At 51.2% G+C, this 21,959-nt stretch overlaps 1 protein-coding gene across 1 annotated transcript in view; it reads left to right on the top strand.

The window, feature by feature from the left end:
• The window catches only part of Tcf7l1 (transcription factor 7-like 1 (T-cell specific, HMG-box)), a gene marked incomplete at its 5' end in the record, with an annotated part of 146,608 nt that overhangs the window by 104,882 nt on the left and 19,767 nt on the right, over window positions 1–21,959 (top strand). Inside the window, 1 exon segment of the mRNA XM_013514629.1 lies at window positions 19,027–19,110. Within this exon segment, the coding sequence (XP_013370083.1) occupies window positions 19,027–19,110 (84 nt within the window).

Here is a 21,959-nt window from a genome sequence, read left to right as displayed (position 1 = left end):
TACCAGCTTTCAGGCTTGCCTCGTATCTCTGCCTCCAGGACTGCAAATCACAGCGCCTGGACCTAAGGCATCTCACAGCCCACAGTGCTGCATCCACACACAGCATGACGGTGACACCAGCAGGGAGAGATGACGAGAGTGGCCAGCAGCCCTGGTGCTTACCGAGAGCCAGGTCTGCACGTGCATTTCCTCACTTAATCCTCCACAGGCTACGGGCTGAGTTCCCACCCCCGTGTTGCAGGTGGTGGCTCGACTGTTGTTCTGGTTTGTTTCTACGGGCAGGGTCTCACCAGGTAGCCCAGGCTGGCCTTGAACTCATTATGTAGCTCATGCTCGCCTCCAACTACAGCTGTGCACCGCCAAGCCCAGCTTCAAACAAAAGAAGGGATACTGATGTTTTGGCTTCTTCATTTGAAGAGACACCCAGTATGTGAGGTTCAGCAGGGGCCTGGCCACTTGTTCATACCTGTCTGAGAGATGTTCTTTGGTCATAATGAACATACTGAGTATTGCACTGTGCTCTGTATCACAAATACAAAAGTGAAAGATACCACCCCACTACACCCCCACCTTTGGGCAGCTCAGTGTCACCCCAGACCCTCCGGATCAGACAGGTACACCTGGTGGCACCATCCCAAAGGTGGTCCTCCACTCGAGGGTATACAAGGAGTTCTGTGGGAATTCAGTCTTATTCCAGTTTTTTTTTTTGGTCTTTTTGAGACAGGGTCTCACTATGCAGTTCAGGCTGGCCTTGAGCTCACTTTGTAGCCCAGGCTGGCCTGGAAGTTACAGTGATCTTCCTGCCTCAGCCTCCTGAGTGCTGAGATTACAGGTGTGTACCACCACATCCAGCATCTCATTGCAGTCTTATTCCTGAGCATTTGGTCTCCTCAGAACTGTATCTGCCCATGGCAGCCCCCACCTGTGTCTTCTGAGATCCACCTGCCAGTGAGCTTTCTGCCATTTCTAAAGAGCAGCGTTGTGGTTCAGACTGTCTGAGTGGTAGCTGAATGTATACTCAAGAGCATTATTATAGTTATCGGCTCCTCTGGAATTATTGTTGGCATGTATGTATGTGATATTTCAAAGACCAAGCTATAAAACTTATTTCCAGTAATATTAGCAGAATTATTTAAAGCCCACCATAAAAGGTAAGTGCAGTAACAGAAGGCCTACAGGCCTGTACCAGAGGACACTTGGTTTCTGTCAGGGTGCATCATACAGGCCAATCCTGACTCCCTCGGGTGCCCATTCCTTACACAGCCGTTAAAAGAAAGGGCATTTTTGGTGGGTTTGTGGTTACAAAGCAGGTGAGTGCTGGGCCCACGGAGCCAACATGCTCAAGGCTGCTGTCAGCACCTCCCTGGGCAGGGGCAGGGAACCGCACTTTGTGGGGACCGAGGATGACTGTACCAGCACCCATAGGTCTTGTCAGAGATTGTAAGGGCAGGAAAATGTGCTTTAACCAGAACCAAAAGCCAGTCTGAGCTCAGCCTGCGCAGAAGTACAGTAGATGCTGTCGAAGCCAAAAGGAACAGGATGTAGGCGTCGGGCTTCCTCTCCCGAGGCTCCCTCTGGTCCCTTGCGCTCCGACAAGCCAAGTGGAGTAAGGGGGAGGCGGTACATGGTCCAGTGGCCGCCCGCTTGCAAGAGTCTGCACCAAGTCCGGAGCAAGATGAGGTGGTTCCAAGAGTCTCACGAAGGCCATGTTCAAAATCCAGGTTCAGCGTCTCCCCGGAGGACTTTCTTTCAAGATATTGGCAAAAGGAAAGAGATGAACCACGCAGAAGGATGAGCCCTGGGCACCTTTGGCAGCTAAGGGGCTCCTCGGACACATACGCAGGGGCCCTTTGGGAAAGCAGAACAGCTCCGTTATTTCTGGAGTCACATGGTCATGGGCCTGCCTGGGTTTGGGGTAAGGACAGGACTCTGATGCCACAGCGGTGGCTAATGTTTAGGACCACTCTCCAGTCGCCCACCCTGTGACATAGTTGCTATATCAGAAGGGAATTTGCTGGTGGGTCATCAGGCACCAACTTCAGGATCACAGCTCCCACTCCTCTCCCGTTGCTTTCTGAGTTCCCAGGAGACGCGTGGTTCCCAGGAGTCGTGTATATGACGGCTCATCCTTCCCTGTGCATGTCACCAATCTGGGGACTAGGAGATAGAGTTGCCACCCAATTCAGTGAGTCTTTTAGAGCCAGCAGGTAGGACCTGGGGCCTCGGGAAGGAAGTGACACAGATGCAGCTTCAGGTCATCAGGTACAGACCTTGACACGACCTGGTCACCTCCCAGTCTCACTTCCCGAACAGCTGCTTGTGAAAGTTCCATTCTGCAACCAACCTGCCGCCCAGGCTGTGCGTACAATTGGTCACTACCAGGTCACGGGGGAAGTGGCGTGAAATTCAAGACATGTTTTTAGAGCTTCTGTGCTCAGAAATGTACCCTCGTAGCTGAGCTTGGATGCCTGGAATTCCACAAAGACCGAGCCCTAGGTTTGGCTGGAAAGGCCGGGGAATGCACGGCAGCCCCTCTCCCCACCCAGAAATAAGGCGTGTAATGTGCTAGCGCCATGAGGAATGTTCAAGGAATAGTGGTCGTGATGGTGGACTCGTCCAGTCAACATCAGGAATCCCTGTGCAGGTGTTTCCTGTCTAACTTTCTGATGGGTCATTTATGAGACCCTGCAAGGGCTGCTCTGAGGTTATGGATTTTCCATATTTACCAGACACTTCCACTTTTCAGCCTTATAATGGATCCTCTGTAATGCAGATATGTATTCTGGGCAAGGATTTAGGTAGGGGGTGAGGTCATGGGAGCTGGCATATAGTAGCACTAAAAAATATTGAATGGTTCAGAGGGTGGTACTTGCCCTGGGGGTATAGCTCAGTGGTAGAGTGTGTGCGGAGTGTGCATAGGCCCTGAGTTCAGTTTCCACCACCACCAAAAACAAAACCAAAGGCGGAGTGTAAAAGAGACAGGACAGTAGATCCTGGGGGAATCCCAAGCAGCCGGCAGTAGAAGGTGCAGTATTATAGAGGAACGCATGAGAGCCTTTTGGGGCAGCCCTGACCTCACATTGATATCATCTGGGGAGCTCAAAAGAAACAGTGGATGCCTGAGCCCCAAACCTTTCCCCCACAGTGGAGCCCCTGGGGTTCAGCTGTGGAAGGGAAAGGGCAGAATGGGTGTCAGAGGGCAGAGGAGGGCCGTCCGCAAAGGGCAGTCACTGTGAGATCCAACGCGTCTTGTCCAGGACCCAGGGAGATTTCCAAATGACTGAGGCCACACCTCATCACACTTTGCCCTTCTGGGAATGGCTGGGAAGAAAGGTCAGAGACAAGACACCACTCGGAAGAAAATCGTGGTTGGAAGCTCAGAAATCGCAGTTAGAGATCTCAATCTAAACTTTTACTGATTTTTTTTTTTTCCCCAGATTGATTTTTTTTTTTTTTTTTTGGGTACTGGGATTTGAACTCAGGACCTTGTGCTTGCCAGGCAGGCACTGTGCTGCTGAGCTATATCCCTGGCCCCGTATTGATTTTATGTCTTATGCTTGTCACGTGTTTTTGTTTTGCATGTTAAAAACAATAGGTGTTTAGCCAAAAGAAGAACATTTTTAAAACACAGTCTTGTCATACAGAGATAATTCAACTCACCTTCCTATCTGTCCTCCCAGATCTCCCTTCAACATATATGTAAAGATATCCATTTTATAAAAACAGGATTCCATACTTATTTTCACTCGAGAGTGTGCACACCTTTGCGTGTCTGTTAATATTCACCCTCTGCATAAATTCAGATGTCATAATTGTAGCATAGAAGGTGTTTAATATCTGCAGTGAGCATTCGTGCAACCCTCTTTTGCTCACATCCTTAATTATTTCCTTAGGATGCATTCCTAGAGGTGGTAGGCCTTTGGAAGACTGGCTACAGACCTCCAAATTGCACAAGAAAGGATTTACTAATTTATTCCCCACCAACGGCATATGAAGATGTGCCGGTGGTAATTTAAGAGAAAAAAAAGGCCTTTGCCAACTTGACAGACTCAAAGTGAACTCATTACTGAGTTCATAACTTCTTTATCTCAAATTCTACAAACAAATGGTTGTGAAGCTCAGAGATCCTCCCGGATGGCGTGGCGCTCACCCAGGAGATCTTTGCGATCTGATGCGCCCCTGCTGACTGCGTCCTGGCTTGCCAGAGTGCCCGGTATCCGCAGCCTAGGGCCTTTGTTAAGTCCTTAGCCTGCGCGCTGCCAGCAGGCGCATGGGAACCACCAGGGGGCAGTGTGCAGCTGTGGCTCATGCAGGGCGTACCTTCTGGTTTTGCCATCTAAAACCTTGAATCACACAATTATTCTTCTGTTGTGTATTTTATGACTTCTGCAGACTGGCACTCATAATACTGATTCACTTGCATTAATAGTTCATCCCCTTCCAATTATTCTTATATTTGCCTCTCTAGTTTATATGTTGATGGAAAAAAAATAACCTGAACCATTACACCTCTTTTGCAGCCAAGGGCGAGGACACCTGGATTGTTCTGATCTCAGCTTTGCTGGTGGCCTCTGTGCCGATGGTGGGGCAGCTCACCCCTGGGGTCCTGAGTGCCCCCATCTGGGGGATGGCAGGATGGGTTACAGCAGGGGTGTACGTTCTTCTCTTTCAGCACTAATAGAATGAAAGGATGAAGAGTGTAGTCTTTGCATGAGGCAGGATGTGGACAAGTTATTCAGCCTATGTCAGTCCCTTCATGTGCTAAGTGAGGATAATAATAGCATCCACTAGCTGGGCATGGTGGCACAGGCTTGTAATCCCAGCAGCTGGGAGGCTGAGGCAGGAAGATCACCGTGAGTTTGAGGCCAGCCTGGGCTTTGCAAGTTCAAATGTTCAAAGCTAGCCTGAACTACATAGCAAGATCCTGCTTCAAAAAAAAGCGTCAACTTATAAAACTTTGATCATTACATGAAATAACGCATGGAAATAACTTGGTAGAGTGCTTGATGCAGATAACTGATCAGCATACATTATCTTTAAATCTGTTTATTCCTCTGTCCAGAGGGAATGCTGTCATTGGCTTTTACACATTCTTACCTGGACTGATGCTAATATCAGATGATGTGAGTTTCAAAAGCACTTTATTCTCCCAGAGGGCTGAGCAGCACGGTCCCAGCTTCCGAGGGTTAGAATGTTCATTCAGCCCTCAGGGTCTGAGGGGCATTGGTTCCAAGTCTCCGTGCTCACTCCAAGTCCTTGGGTGTTCACATCCCTTCTGTAAAATCGTGCAGTATATGCATACAGCCTATGCATATCCTCCCATCTATTTTAAATCATCTCTAGATTATTTAAAGCACCTAATACGAGTGCTGTGTAAATTGTTCCGTAACATGCGGTTTAGGCACCAGTGACGAGGGGAAAATCGGTACATGTGCACTGCAGACACAATACTCATGAGCCTGGCCCCATTTACAGTCTCCAGTGGCCCAAGGTTGGTAAAATCTGTGGAGCTGGAAGCCGCTCTGGTATCAGTAAATGTCTAATGGATTCCCATTCAGCTGGTGACCACCCAGTGGACCCCCTCATCCTCTCGTTTCGCCGCTTTCAACCACAGCAACCCCCCCAGGTCAACCAAAGCAGGGTCTGTGACAGCAATCCCAGGAGCAGCCACAGATGCCTTTGGAAACGACATTTCCGCCTCGTGCTGGCCAGGCACTAACACTTACATATTTACTCCTGCAGTGATCGCCAGGCACGTGTCACCGATGGTGGGCTGGGCCAAAGGCTGTGGGTACCAGCAGGCATGCACCGTGGGGTTCCTGTCCCCCAAGAAGCTCCAGGGAGGAAGTTGAGCCTCGCTGGGAGCCAGAAGTGAGGAAGGGGCAGGGCAAGGCGCGGAGAGCACGAGGAGGCCATCTCAAGGGCGGGGCCACGGAGGGGAAAAGTATCGCAGCAGCCCGCGGGCAGGACGTGGTGACCGGGGACCTCACCTCCACCTTCTGCTGGGGAAAACTCAGGCAGCAGGTGGAGGGAAAGATGCTGAAGTTTTGACCTGTTGGTCCGAAGAGGATGGCGGATTTGAGCGAGAAGCAATTTGTGAAGGAAATACTGGCCCGTCTTGGGCTGTGCTGACTTCCGGGTTTGTGTACAGAACCTCTTCCAGTTCCTCGGGTCACCCTCCCCCATCAACGCGTGACTGCAACAGCCTTCCCCAAATGTCACTTATTTGTCTAATCTTTGCCACATACCACCTACCTAGTTGCTTAATATTTTTGTAAACACAGTCACTTTTTTCCTACATTTTTTTAAACATTCACTTTTTTCCTACTTTTTAAAAATGGAGCAACAGTGCCCATAAAATCAAAGTTTTCCTATAACATTTGCGTTTACATACGTTCACGTAAAACACATATATGCTTTAACGCCCATTAATGTAAACATTTTAGGTTGTCTTTGAGATGGGAATCGGGAGCATTTCACTCTCTCCTGAAGTGAGGAGACGGTAGCAGGCCGGGTTTGGGGGTAGTGGTAATGGACATAATTCATGCAGATGATAAACGTTAACTTCTTAGGCAGTCGAGCCGTGTCACTTCTTCTGCTTTCCTTCCGGTGTGACTACAGCATCATTTCTTTGTCCCGTGGAGGCCATGTGTGTGCTCCTGTTGGTGCACACTCTAGGACGGGGGCTGCAGCCTGCCCTGTGGCCCTTCTTCTCAGAGCCCTGTGTGGCCTTCTTCTCAGTGCTGCCTGTGGGGTCAGAGATCTCTCCCGGGACTGACCCCACCTGCGCCTGGTGCCCAGGAGGCGGGCAGGAGCTGCGGAGGGGCCCTGGGCCCGGAGGCGGCTCCAGGCCGTTCTGCGTCCTGTGTTTTTCAGCCCTAGATAAGCGCTTCCTGTCCCCATTGATTCTACCCAGACCCCGCTTCCTTTCTGCTCCATACCTGGGATGTTTTCCAGCTCCTCCCGCCAGCAGGGAAAACCCATAAACCTCAGAATTCCCGGGCCCGCCTTTGGTCAGTGGGCTCTGCACATTCTGACCATTTTCTCTCCGGTCACAGTCTCGGGACTGCCCTCTCCCCTCAGGAACACCTTCCTCCTTGTGCCAGAGGGCAGAGAAAGTTCCCTGGGGCCTGCTTCTCGCCGGACAGAGTGGCTGTTACTCCCGTCAGGCCCCGGTCGGAGAAGAAACGCGTTCTACCTTGCAGAGGGTTTTCAGCAGCCGATAGCACTGCCCCGTGCTGAGCCCTGAGTTCTCGCCCACAGAGGCAGGAAGCATGCGGGGAGTTTCTAGCCGTGTCTGCCGTGGGCACAGATGGGGACACAGTAGCACCCCTGCCACCTGCTCGCCAGTCCATGTCCTCGTACCCATCTTGTTACTCCCGACAAGCCAAAGCCCTGTATTCCGGTGCCAGTGTCCACTCTTCTGGTGACCTTGGGTATGTTCGGGAGCCTCTGGCAGGCTCAGTTTCCCCACTTTTAAAACGGAGTGACTATATCGGCTTTATCCATTTTCTTGGGTCAGTAGGATCAGATGCAACCAAATAAAGTGCTTTTAAAAGTAAAATGACTATAGCCAAGTGTGGTGGCGCACACCTGTAATCCCAGCACTTGGGAGGCTGAGGCAGGAAGATCATCTGGGGTTCAAGGCCAGCCTGGGCTACACATTGAGAACCTGTCTCACCAAAAAAAAAAAAAACAACCCTAAGTAAACAACTAAATAAATTAAGTAAGAAAGCTGACTACCTTGCACGCATCTCCTAGCTCAGACGCCCCCTCCTGAATGAAGACTTCAGCTTGGCCCACAGTGATCCAGCCCACTGTGACCCTCTCTTTCCTGGCCCTGTCATTTCCACACTGTTCTTTGAGATGGACAACAAGCCTGTCGTGTGCCTGAAGCAAGGGACCTGTTACGCACTTCACACACACAACGAGCGCGCCGCCCACCCCCTTCCACCCAGGTCGCACCCCAGTCCCTGATAGGAAGTCAGCGGGTGGGCGTCCAGGCACGGGCGAGGCCGAAGGGAGCGCCTGGCTTCCACACACTTCTAGAAGCCGGGGAACCGAGTGCCCAGCGGGAGGTGAAAAGCAGCTAAGCCTCTTGGGTGGGTTTTGAAGGTCCTGGCTGAGGGAACTGAAGGCCCAGGTGTGGAGATTTCTTAAAAAATTAACCTAGAGCTCCTTTGAAGAGCTGTGCTTCCTGCTGCTAGGATATAATACATGGTCACTGTAAAAGCTAAGAAGAAATTATTAAACAAACTAACCGGAAGTGCTAAAGCCCAATGATGACATCGGTGACTGTCCTTCCAGATTCTGTCACTGGCTTTTCTCAGGGAGCAGTTTACGGTATCCGAGATGTTTATTCAGGTCTGAAAAGGTGGATCGGCCGGAGGGCATGAAGAACCCGGAGCCATCCTCAGGGATCACGATGCGGGGGCTTCCAGGCAGGAGGTGTGCGTCCCTGGGGTTGGGGCTGCCAGGGCCTGCGAGCTGCCATAGCGTGTGGCAGTAGAAAGCCAGTGGAGGGGCCGGGGATACAGCTCAGCAGCACAAGCACCTGCCTGGCAAGCGCAAGGTCCTGAGTTTGATTCCCGGTACAAAAGAAAGAAAGAAAGCCAGTTGCCTCTGTTACCTGTCTAAAGGCACCCAGAATGGAACGGAAGGAAGGCCGCTGGCGCAGGGTGCGGTGCTGAGCCAGAGGGAAGGCGGTGAGGACGCAGAAGCGGCCAGTGTAGACCTTGGGAAGGGCAGAGGGGTGTGTGAATGTCCACAGGCCCCCCAGGATCTCCTCCTCCTCTGCCACCGCCAGTGCTGGAGCTTTTCCACACAGCTTCAGCAAGGAGCACACGGATGACGGGAAGACACGTCCGGCCAGGTGTCCGGCTTTCCGTCAAGACTTGAGGGAGGCCCAGTAGACTCAACAAGTCAGGGCACAGCCTAGACCCCCTAGACCCTGCCCACAGGGGTGCGTGGCGAGCCAGCTGGCACCTGACCAGCCATTCACGTCTCTGCCCGACTCTGCCCCCGTGACTCACCGTGGTGCCTTGACATTAGCCGTGGTGGGAGTGTTTACACCGTGGATACGGCAGATGCTACAAAGCAGTGCTCAGTGTTACGTTCCTTTTTTTGTTTTTGCTTAGAGCGGCAGTTGGTAAGGATTTCCCAACACACCGCCGAAGAAGACCTCTCGCCCTACGAAGCACCATCAGTGAGGGGCCAAACTCTTAATTAGCTCTCCTTTGGCCTGACAAAAGTGCAGATCGTAGGCCCAGTGAACAAAAATAACTTGAGTTAAACACCTTTCTCTTTTTTTCTTTCTTGCTATTTTTCTTTTGAGATAGGGCCTTGCTATGGTGCCCAGGCTAGGCTTGAACTCCTTGGGCTCAAGCAGTCCTTCCACCTCAGCCTCCCAGGGAGCCAGCAGGTAGCAGCCAGCTTTATTTATTTCGGAAGGACTCACTGTGTGCCTGGCATCTGCTTGTTCAAGTCCAGTGTGATTACCACACTGGAGAGACCAAGTGTGACCCCAAAACACAGGGTTTAAACTTTTAAAAATTATTACAGTAAAAGACACATTGGCATTAATCCCTCTCCAACTCCCCCCATCCCCCCACACCCCACCCCCAAACACACTTATCCCCGTCACTCCTGCTGCTTCCTGCAGCAGTTCTGGGATTCCTCTTTCCTGAGTGTCTTTAGTGGTGCTATCCTGGCTATCTCAGTGTCCTGAATTGATTAAAAACCTTTATTTTTCCTGGTCTTTCTGACTTTGGAGAAGAGCCAGGGTCACACTGTGTGAGATCTGGTGATTCAGATGGGTGAGGACACGTCTTAATGTTTTACAAGCCTGCCTTCCCGTTGGCCAGCACTTGCCGTCAGCATTCACTGTATTTTTGATCACACCTTGTAAAGACTGTGAAAGAGGACTTCCGGAACTGCTTCAGAAAGTGCCAAGAAGCCGGGTGTGGTGGCGCATGCCTATAATCCCAGCACTCGGGAGGCTGAGGCAGGAGGATCCTTGCAAGTTTGAGACCAGCCTGGGCTACAAAGTGAGCTCAAGGCCAGCCTGAACTGCATAGTGAGACTCTGTCTCAAAAAGCTAAAAAAAAAAAAAAAAGTGGCAAGAATGACGGTATAAGTGTATTCAAGGCAAAGAGGAATACTTTGAGGGTGATTAATGGTAATGTGTCTATTCTGCTAATAAAAAGAAAAAAAAAGATTTTTTTTTTTTTTTGAGGCAGGATCTGTTCTCTGCTCATTGCAGTCCTCCTGCCTCAGCCTCCCAAATGCTGAGATTATAGGCATGCACCACCATGCTGGGCTCAATATTTAAAAAATTGAAACACACACTGTTATTTGTTGATCAGCGCTCGTGCATCACCCTGCTGGGTCAGGAGTGCTTTCATTCCTGTATCACAGGAGAAGCCAGAGGTCGTGAAAGGTGAGGTCCTTCCTCAGGCACACAGCTTGCAAATGGGCTTCAACCAGGGCTCCTGACTCCAGATTTGTACCACATACCTCAACACAGTCTTTGGTTGTAGACAAATAGCTGGATTTAACTTCTCCCTTCTTAGGAGGCCACCTGGTCCAAGCCCTGCCTTTAGGATGATGAAGTAAAATACCCTGATTTTAAAGGTGAGGTGACTGAGGCCAGAGAGGTTAAAGAGGCCTGGGGCGCTGGTCTCTGGCCTCCTGGGCTCTGCCTTCTACCCGTAAAAGCCCACCGCTAGCGACAGAACTTGACCTAAGTTCTCACTTTAAAGTTGGCGCCACCTAGAGGTGGTTTTTTTTCTTTTTATTAGTATACGTGATACTTAATAATTACATTCATCTTGGGGAATTCGTACATACACACACCGCATCTTAATCGTGTTTGTTTTTTCCTCCTCCCCTCCTGCCTCTTCTGCATCCCAGATCCCAAGCCTTTGGTCAAGTCTGGTGGGCAAAATGGCCAGTTCCTCTGGAATGGGAGGGAAAGAGGAAAATATTTGGGAGAAGTGGAGAGTGTGGGGTATTAGGCATTTATGGAAAAGTTGAAACCTAACCTTGTTTTTCAGTCCTTGGAATTGAACCCAGGGTCTTCCCACTGTGCTATGTTCCCAGCCCTTGAATTTTTATTTTAATTGGAGTCTCAGGAAGTTGCTAAGTTGCCCTGTCTGGCATTCTCCTGCCTCAGCCTCCTAAAGCGCTGGTATGGCAGGCATGCCCCAGCATGCCCAGCTAATGTTTATTGTTTTATGAGTTTACTATTAAGTCATGAAATATTTTTGGAGACCCTCTGCCACCAGTGCATGGGGTTGGTAGATCTTCAAAAATACTTGTTGACTAAATGCTGCAGTGAGTGATAGGGGGAGAAAAAAATCACTTTGTTCGTTTAAGACACTGTGAAAATGTGGTCCTAAATAACATTTCCACAAAAAATTATATCTGTCCTATGTAACTTCAAAAGTAGCTTATTGTAGAACATACTGGATTTGTAAAAAAGAAAATAAGGAATAAAACTATAAACCTGATTATCTCTTGCTCCTGAATCTCAGGTAATCCATCCTGTTGGGGAACCAAATATTTATCTTTGAAACAGAGTCTCGCTAAATGGCTCAGGCTGGCCTCAAACGTGAGATCTTCCTGCCTCAGCCTAGAATGACAGGCGTGCCCCATCACACCTTGTTTCCTAGTACTTTCATTTATTTTTCTTCAGTAGCTTCTGGGAACTAAACTCCTCTCCCCGACTGGGGAAACTTAACTTGTCTGTCTCCCTGCTCTGAGTTCATCGTTCAGTGGTGGTGTGTTTTCAGACCTAGAGCAGTTTATGACCATTTCCAAAGAAGATACAGGATCGCAGCTGGGAACTGCAGGGCTGGGCAGTGCAGCCCCCCTTGCTGCCTCTCCAGATCCCCGGCAGCACTGAGGCACTGGTCATTGCGAGAAGTGGCCACTTGTGGGCGAGGACCGGCTGCCCTGGGCGCAGTCCACATCTAAACAGAGGAGGCTCCGCCCCACACGTTGCAGAGGTGTAAAGACTCTTGACTTTTGGTCACTGCCAGGTGCGACGGGGTTGCAGCACATCCTGGCTGCTGGCTTCGTAGCGGGGAGGACTCGGGCGTGGGTGTGACCTTTGAGCTTACAGTGCGGAGGGCAAAGTGTGCGTGCAAACCACAACAGTGGACAGGCTGCACACAGCCACGGGGCAAAGTGACTGAGGTGCCAGGCAGGGTGACTCTGGGCCTGGATTTTGGAAAAGGCGTCAGAGTTTCCCACAAGTGAAGATAACCCATGCTGGGGACGGCAGAGCAGTGTAGCTCAGAGTCCAGCAGAAACCCTAGCACAGCTGGCCGGGGCCAGGGGGTGGGTGGCTGGGCGGTGAGGGGAAGACAGGCTGGGTTGGCATCCAGTTGCTGGTAAGTTTGGCCTTTTCTCCCAACCGGGACGCTTTGAAGGAAAGAGATGTGACTGGTTGGGGTTTAGAGGCCAAACTCCTGCAGGAATTTGGGAAAACCACTGTAGTAGTCTGATGAGGGTACTGGCAGAATGAAGGCTGAGGAGAAAGAGGTTGTTTCTTCGCAGGTTTTGTTTGTAATACAACTGGGCAAGAGGAGGGGACGGGATCTCACTATGTGGTTAAGGCTGGCCTTGCACTCACCGAGATCCTCCTGCCTCAACCTCCTGAGCGCTGGGATTACAGGCATGCACCACCACGCCTGGCTTGCAATTCAATTCTTTATGTTAAAAATTGCCCTTAAAAGGAGATTGCTTAGCATGTGCAAAGGCCTGGCTTTGACCCCCAGTACTCAGGGGGCGGGAAGAGGAGCGCATTGTGAACAGTGTCGCAGACACTGTGGTGGAAGGCCATCTAATGCCCGGGGTGCAGGGTTTGGAACCTTTTCCTGGAGGCAGCAAACCCGGTGCATCCTGGGTAGGGAATCCTCTCCATTCAAGGGAGCTGTAGCTTTTGATCAGTGAAGCTGCTGTTTACTATCAAGGACCAGAGAGTCAGGAAGGACTGGCCGCCTGCACTGAAGCCCTCATCTTCTGCTGCTGAGCACGACAGTAGTAGACCTAGAAGGCCGGAGAAAGGCCTGTTCCACCCACCCCTGTGCAAGGAAAGCGGCAGGGCTTCTGGGGCCTGGCGCAGCCTCTCACCTGGGGGATTGGGAGATGACTTCTTTGCTTCCTGCTGTGGTGTGCCTTGTGTGGAAGGCTGGCAGTGGATTCTGTAACACGAAGCTTTGGTTTCTCTTGTGCCAGGGCCCAACTTAAAGAGTTTTTGGGAGAGCTCGCAAACGGGCAGAATTTATGCATGTCCTGCACCCCAAGTCCTGTGGAGTCCTCTCTGTACACTCAACAAGCCCGGGACAGGGAGGGTCTGGCCAGCCAGGGGCCCTTCCTGCCTTCTGGGAGCCAGAGGGTTAATAATCTCCATAGCTCATTGGCGGTTCTGCCTCTGTCCAGGGCATGCTGGGATTTCCTCCCAGCTGTTTTACATCATGAAGATTTGTGTGTTGGGGAAATTCCAGGGCACAGCTGCAATTAATCTGCTGCTCAGGCTCCAAGCCGAGCCCAGTGGAGAGGGGATTGTGTGGGACAAATCTCCGCCTCCCTGCAGGAAAGGGGGCTCTAGCTCTCAGGGGAGCGCATCCTTCGCAGGGACCCTTCCCTGGGCCTGCGTGGAGCGGAAACAGCCCACCTGGCCAAGCACTCAGTCCAAGGAGGGCTCGGGGGAAGCTTGCAAGGGCAGAAAGGACCCAGAGCATTAAGGAAAAGAGGAGCAGGGCCCCTCTCACTAATGCAGCCAGAATAACCCCAATACCAACACTTGGTAGGAAAAAGAGAGACTTTTATTCACCCTTACTTGGGAATGTGGAGGTAGAATTTTGTAAGTACTCTGATTAGTATTCTGCAATAAAAAGCAAGAAACAAGAAAAACAAACCACTGTGGTCCGATAGGGTTTGCCTCGGGAATGCAGATGCGCTGCAGTGTAAAAAGGCTGTTACTGTACGTACATCTTGTGGACGTCAAGTAAGAGAAACCACAGGACATTTTGGTGGATTCTAATGAAAACAATGTGAAAATAGGAATAGAATCATCCTCCCTTAACAAGATAAAGACGTGGTCTGAACTATAGCCTCAGTCGACTTCAAATCACAGCAGCAGTACCCCAGTCCCCACAACACAGTTGCCCAGTTTCAGCAAGACTGAACATGCACTGCTGTCCTATTTCAGGCATAGTAGCCTATCGAGAAGTTTAGGGGCTGGGGATTTAGCTCAGCAGCACAGCGGCTGCCTGGCAAGCGCAAGGTCATGAGTTCGATTCCCGGTACCGGAAGATAAAAACAAACATATCAAGAAGTTTGTAAGTCCGGGATGGTGATAGCCGATAAACTGGGCTTGGCCTCATCTTTCTGTTTCTGAGTGTCAGAAGAGTCCTTAGCTCATAGAGAGCACCCGGGAATAGTGGCTGCAGCTACTGCTTTGCCGATCAAGTTGCACTGAAGTTTCGGGGCCCAGTGTTTCCCATTCCAGTGGGTACCCCAGGGGGAAGACGGTGGGTCAGGCTGCAGACCCCTGCTCGGTATGTGCCGGAGCCCCACTGTGACCGAGTCCGGAGCTGGGCCTTGAGCAGGTGGAGCCTAGACAGGGTCTGGAGAAGCTAGTAGTTGTAAGTTGCCCACACGCCATTATGGTGCAAAGAATCTGAATTCGGCCACATGTCATTTAACCCCTAAGGACATGCTCCATCCACGAGCAGCCCCCGTATGATCCGTGGGGCAGGCCTCCCACGAGAATCACCACAAGAAGAGCTTTATTTCTACTGGGTGTTGAACTAGGCCTGACCTGGGAATTCAGCACTGCCTAACTATCTCCAAATTCCTGGTGCCGACCTGGGAAATTACAGTAGGGTGTTGATGGCCCCTGTCACCCTACACATTGTCCCGGGAATCTCAGCTGTCCCTTTAGCATGGCCCTTCTCTGGCTGGCAGAGTGGCACATGCCTGTCATCTTAGCTCCCAGAGAGGCTGAACCAAGGAGGGTCACAGATTCAGTGGCAAACAGGCAACTTAGCGAGACCTTATCTCAAAATAAAACATAAAAGGAGCTGAGTGTGTAGCTCAGTGGTGGAACATGCAGGACACTGTGTTTTAAATCTCTAGTACTGTTCCCCTCCTCCAAGAAAAGCACGCCTCTCTCCTCAGAGTTGAGTTTAGAAGCATCATGTGACTGAGCTGCAGAGGCTTCCCCTTCCCTTGCCATTTGGAAGTCTTAAAAAAGCAAAAAGTAGAAAGGAAGCTCCAGCCCCCCGATTCCTACCCCAGGGTGAGTTCTGAGCAAGAGATGCACTATTCCCAGAGCCGCCTCTCACTGTCCACAGGGGATCAGACTGGAGTGGTCAGTAGGACCACAGCCCCTCAAGCTTCCATCTCAGTTATTTTATTTTTTTTTTTTTCCCCATCTCAGAATAGTGCGTGTGGTCTGGGCTGCAGCAGCACTCAGAGTGTGGGACTGGATTTAGGGAGGCTGGGGAGAGGGCACCCTTCATCCCTGGTGGGAGTGTAAATCAGCACAACCACTGTGGAAAGCAGGATGGAGATTCCTCAAAAAACTAAGACTAGAAATTGCACTTGACCCAGCTATGCCTATTCTGGACATCTTCCCCCAAGGGTTAAAGATATCATATTAGAGTGATCCGTGCACACCTCCCGTTTATAGCAGCTCAGCTCATAATAGCTACATCTTGGAAGCAGCTTACATGTCCATCAACAGATGAATAGGTAAAATGTGTGTTTATACTCAATGGAGTACTACTCTGCTATAAAGAAGGATACATTTGAGTCATTTGTAGGAAAATGGATGTACCTGAGACCATAACTAACTGCAATAATTCAGATGCACCAGCTTAAATATTGAATGGTTTCTCTTGTAGGAGAGACCCAAATAATAAATAAAAAGCAAATGAAAGATAACAGGAAGCAGGGAGATAGATTTTTTTCTTTTTTACTAGTACATGCGTGCAGCACGTGTTTACATTCCTGTGTGGAGCTGGTCCGTGTTTATAAAGCATCTCCATTGCCTTTTCATCTCCTTTAACACAGGGATTCCACCTAACCCCAGACAGAACGGGTCATCGTCAAGAAATCGTAATCAGTCCGCGGTAGCGCACTTGCCTATTGTGTACAAAGTTGTGGGTTTGATCCCCAGCATGACAAATAAATAAATACATAAATAAGTTTCTCAAATAAGAGAAATCAAAGCATAACAAATGCAGGCAAGGCTGGGGGTGGGGCCTTCTGCATTGCTGGTGGGGATGCACAGTGGTAGGACCGCTATGGAAAACAGCGTGGAGATAGATCTCTTGCAGGTAGGAAGGGGACCACGAGATGGGAGGAGGGGAGCAGTCCAAAGAACTAAGGTGTGTCATGTCCGTGTGCCGACTCCCCATGACGGATGCCATCGTGATACATGGCAAACATACTAGTACAATATTTTTTAAAGAATGCCATGGAAAAAGTTCCAAAAACTGAATCAAGATGTAAACACCTCCATTCTTTGTGTGTGTGTATGTGTGTGTGTCTTTTTGAGGCAGGGTCTCTCTATGCCGTTCAGGCTGGCCTGGAGCTCACTTTATAGCCCAGGCTGGTCTTGAACTCACAATGATCCTCCTGCCTCAGCCTCCCAAGTGCTGAGATTACAGGTGTGCACCACCATGCCTGGCCAAAACCTCTGTTCTTGAGAGAGAGACAGACAGACAGACAGACAGACACTATGCCTTAGGGTCGAGGAGGTCAGTGTGGCCTCCTCCTGCTGCCAGAAACCCAAGACACGTTAGGTAGGTAAAATGCCAAGTGCGTGGTAAGCAGTAAAAACCAGTAGCGATTCCTGTGCATATGTATGTTTGTGTGTCCAGGTGGACAAACCTCAGGGGATCCATGCTTTGGACACCAGCTCCTTGGCCTCTAGAGCAGAGAGGTTCTCACAGGGAGCAACCTCCCCCTGCCCCAGGAGACCTTCAGCAAAGTCTGGAGACGTTTAAGACCCCGAAGCGGCATCGTCCCAAACTAGTCTTCTGATCTCTCACACACGCGTGCACACACACGCTAGTGGCAGAACGACATTTCTGGTACAGCAATATGTGGTTAGGACGCTAGCAGGGAACAAGACCCTGATAGAGCTGATGGGTTTTATCCTCCCATCAGAAGACTCTCATGTTGGGGCGTGGATCTGAAACATTTTTCTTTAGTACTTGATATTTGTTATTGTGGTTCCATTTTTTAAACAAACAAGCTGAAGTTGCTGCTTCCCGAGGGTGCTTGGGACTCCCGCAGAAGCTCCGGCTGCCTCAAGCATCTGAACAGGAGAGCCTGCTTCTGGATGAGCAGATAGAAAGGGAGAGAAAACCCACGAGAGCCAGGGACAAGTTGGGGGCCGAGATGGTCCGGAACGGGGCTCTGCACAGGCCGCGTGATCCCCACACGGGCAGGGCCTGCTCGTCAAGTGGGGAGACCCGGGCACTGGCTTGAGCTCTCATACAGAAAGTTACGAACCTGTTTTACGTGCATTGGCTCATCTGAAAACTGGGACTGCGTCCCCCAACTTAGGCTAGCGGGGCCATTTCGTGAAGACTAAACTGGGTTCTGTGTGTAAAAGTGCTCTGACAGTCACTCAGGTGACACCAATACTGTTCCCTGAGTGTTAACTAAAGCTCCAGCGCTTTTGAGCTTGCCAACAACCTTGGAATCCCAGTGTATTCATGTGGAAAGTGTAGGGCTCTGGGAAGGGAGGAAGAAGTGTGGGTCAGCAGGAGGCAGGGACAGGGCAGCACCGCCCCGGAGAGGGGCAAAAAATCTCCGAGCTGCCACCTCCCCTCGGCCCTGGCCCATCACGCCTGCTCTCGGCGTCATGCTCTGAGTCTTGGTGTATGTGTCTTTCGGTCACCTCTGGGAACCTGGGGCCCTGTCCACCCATTTCCCTGTTACATGTATGTAACATGAAAGGCCAAATCATGAGCGTTTTTTCTTGCAATCGAATGAGCAGAGCAAGTGGGGGCTCAAAAACCCCTTTCTGTCTTCTGTGAAGCTCTTCCTGGAGCCTCCGCTCCGGGAGAGCTCTAGCTCTCAAAGTGGGCTCCACGCCCCACAGAGAGGCCATCCCTAGAGTCTGTGCCCACCAGCACCCTGTCGTGTTTGCGCTGCAACAACACTTGTGCTTTTGCGCCTGGAAAAGACTTACGGTTTGCTATGAACACAGTAGCTGCTGTTTATTAAATGGCTCTCACCAGCAAAGGCACTGTGGTCTGTACCTGACACTCTCCCCATTGCCTGTGACAGCCTGGGAAGTTGTCATAGTGGCTTTGCCTTACAATGACAAAACTGAGACTCGGTTGTCGGTCACTCACCTGGGGTCACACAGCTGTTATTGGGCTCCTCTTCGCAAGGCAAAGTGAGAAGAGGTTTCGCGCAGAGAGAGTAGCTGTTGGGGGTTTTTCACAGCAACACATGAGAGCGGCTGAGTCTGAGTCATCCTCTGGAGACTGAGAACCGCTGAGGTGAAGATGCAGGCTAGGGCACGGACGGATAATTACCCACGACTCCGACAGTCTCAGGCCGGGTAGGTTTTGTCTGTTCGCTCACCTCTGCTTGCAGAGTGTGTTTCTCAGGGAAGCGGGAACCGACCAGGCAGGATTGTTACTGGGAGCCTCTGGCCCCTGAGGCTCTGGCGTGGACCATGACTGCAGCAGAGCGAACTCCTCAGGAGGGTCTTGGGTGACTTTGGGGATGTGTTCGTTTTCAACCCCACTCAAAATTTTCTGAGCTTGTCCTTTGTGTCCCCTCAAGGTGACAGGCCGTGGTGGTCTCTGTAGGGTGACTGGAGCTGTTCCCTCCTAGAGCCTCGGGAACTGGTACCTGTCAGGGCGTGGGAATAGAATGGCAGGCTCCCGCCTCCCCGGTGACCCAGCCCCGCGCTTTCTCTGCTTGCTTGGGGCACCTGGAAGACCTCCTCCCACCAACTGCGTTGTGTTTTCTGTCCTTCCGTAGTACCTGCAGATGAAATGGCCTCTTCTGGATGTCCCTTCCAGTGCGACCGTCAAGGACACGAGGTCGCCGTCTCCAGCACACTTGGTAAGTCTGTTTCGCCTCACAGCACCCGTCGGGACGCTGTGTCCAGCCTTGTGCTTTGCCTGTCTCCTGTCACCTGCAGAAGCTGATGGTGTGTGTGTGTGTAACGGAGGGCTGAACACACGGCCCTCACACTGAGCTACATCCCACCCGTTCTTACTCTACATTTTGAGACAGGGTCTCTCTAAGTCACTGTGTTGCCCAGGCTGGCCTCAAACTTTCTATCCTCCTGCCTCAGCCTCCTAGAATACTGGGATTGCAGGTATGCAGCGCCCCCCCGCCGGCTGAGGCTGTATCTTGCACTGTCCCACTCAACACGCAGCGGCACACCGCCTCAGCTCGTAACTGGAAACGCCCGGGCCCTGGCTGTCAGCCCTGGGTCTCCACACACACCCGCCTGAGGTGCTCCCACGCAGGGGCAGGGTCCTTTCTGTCCTGGGAGCGCATCAGAACGGCCTCTTCCCTGCCCCTCGTAGCTGCGAGGCACCATCGGCGGGCCTCTCCAGGACCAGCTACTACGGGAAAGAATCCATTAAACCATCTGGGAACAAAACCCCGTGGCAACAGCGGCTGTAAAGCAAGATCTGGAGGGCCTGGGAGCCAGGCGTGCTGTGGGCCGAGCAGGTCCTGCCTAGGACTGAAATCCAAGCAGGCGGGGCAGGTGTTGCTGGACTGCGACCTTCATCTTCCACCTTCCTGGACTTCGGGGGCGTGGGTCCATGCCCTCGGACCCACTTGCCCCACAAGCTAGCGGTGTTTGTCCCCGGGCCAGTGAGTCAGTCACTGAGGGTGGTGCAGCTAGAGGACCTGCCTGTCCCTTGACCTGTCTGTTGTACAAGCGAAGGGAGCTAGGGCCATGCGCTAAGTGTAAGGCCCTGGGATTTGTGACTTCGCTAAGTGCGGAAAATAGAGCACATTTGCAGTGAGCCCCACGGGCTCTGCCCTCCCACCACACTGTGGTTGAGAGCGAATTCCAGATGTATTATTTCCTCTCCGAGTACATTTGAAGATACGCTGATAACCCCTGCTCCTGACGAGCTTCGAGTCTAGGGGAGGGAAGGGCAGATGCACACATAGAGTGGCGTGGTGCGCGTGTGATTTCCAGTAACCGTGGGGCCAGCTTGCGGCGGCAGCCCCTTGCTAGTGTACAAGGCTGTGTCATCTGCAGCTTTCAGATGAATTTTTTTCTGATGGTACCAGGAATTGAACTCAGGACCCTGTGCTTGCCAGGCAGGCGCTGCACCGCTGAGCTACCTCCCTGGTGCTCTCAGACAATTGTCACGGCCATCTTGCTGGGGAGGCAGTTGAGCACTCCAGCCCGCCTAGCTGCCCAGGGCAGGCTGCCCCAGACACACAGACCCTGACACGGGCTCTGTGGCCGGTCGCCGAGGCATGGGTAGCACACTGAGGGAGGCCCCAAGGCACAGGACAGGAGGGTGGCTTTCGCACCGGCAGTCCACATGGGATGGTACGGGTGCCGGGAGGGTCTGAGTCAGGCACGGTGGAAGATGTCCAGCCCTCTTCCATCACACCCCACGCCTGGTTTGTCCCCTCCGAGCCCAGGATTCTCTGTCTCTGATCTCTGTCCTGTGTCCTACCCCCATAGCAGGTCCCAGGGTGGCCTACCCGCTGTCCTCCCTTCTGTTTAGGGGACATAGTTTCCCCTTCAGAGTCGACCCGTGTACCTGAATGTCCCTTCCTTCCTATCACATAGAGGGTTCCATCTCCAAAAAGTCTTCCTCTGTGGACATTACTCTCCCTCTCCTCTCACACCTACTCTTCCTCACGTCTCCGTTGCTATACCGTGTTCTGTGCCAATCCAGGGCAGCCTGGCTCCGTCCGCTGCCGACATGTAGCACCCAAAGCCAGGCATTTTCTGGCTTTCTCAACCTGGTGGCATCTGACGCTGTTGACTGCCCTCCACTTCCTGCGATCCCCTTCCCGTTGCTCTAGAATCCTGCATTACTACTCTGCCTGAATCAGTCTCGGTTTTTTTCTCATTATTTTCTCTCTAGACCTTTTCCTTAAATACCGTTTATCAGCGTGATAGAAAAATACACGATATAGCAACCATTGCTAACTTCCTTTCACCTTGTTTTGAAATTCTGTATCTTTTTAATTGTTTTTGTGTTGTTTTGTTTTTGTCTTGCTTATGGTTATTTTGTTCTCTCTTCCCTTTAAAATTTAACAACAAAGAGAAATACACGAGATTCCAATTCCTCAAGAAGGTTCTACACCCCTACTTGCAACTTGCAGATAAACATCCAAGCATTACAGATTCATGCTCTGCAAATAAAAATGCACCCCATGCCGGAGCCTGGGCCTCTTATTTTGTCTGAGGGCAGATAAGCATGAACTGTTGATACACACTGTATCGCTGATAGCAAAACAGGCAATTTTCCAGTGATTTATACATTAGACTCTGTATTCTAACATAGCAAAGCGGAAACAGACCTCAAAAGCTTAGGGCTCCTCTAAGGGAGAAAACCCTTAACATGAACTCGGAATTCTACAGGCAGGGAGGAAACTACTGTTTTCAATTTTAGAGTTAGAGCCCCTGAGAGGTACCTACGAGAGATGCCCAGCAAGGAGGGTGTTTATGTCGGAGCCTGTGAAATGCAGATTTGAATCCCAGCACCGCCTGTTTCTCTTCCTGCAGCTTCAGGCAAATGACCACATCTCTGTGCCTCAATTTCCTCATCTATTAAATGGGGACTAAAAGCTGGGCGTGCTAGAGCACACCTGGAATCCCAGCACTCTGAGGCAGGAGGATCGCAAGTTAGAACCCAGCCTGGGCAATTTCGTGAGACCTTGTCTCAAAATTATTTATTTATGTATTTAATTTTTTTTTT

The sequence above is a fragment of the Chinchilla lanigera genome, unplaced genomic scaffold (genome assembly GCF_000276665.1).
Source record: "Chinchilla lanigera isolate Chin_1 unplaced genomic scaffold, ChiLan1.0 scaffold00023, whole genome shotgun sequence".
Taxonomy (NCBI): Eukaryota; Metazoa; Chordata; class Mammalia; order Rodentia; family Chinchillidae; genus Chinchilla; species Chinchilla lanigera.
Note: the sequence above shows the minus strand (reverse complement) of the source record. Positions and strands in the feature narration are given on the sequence as shown.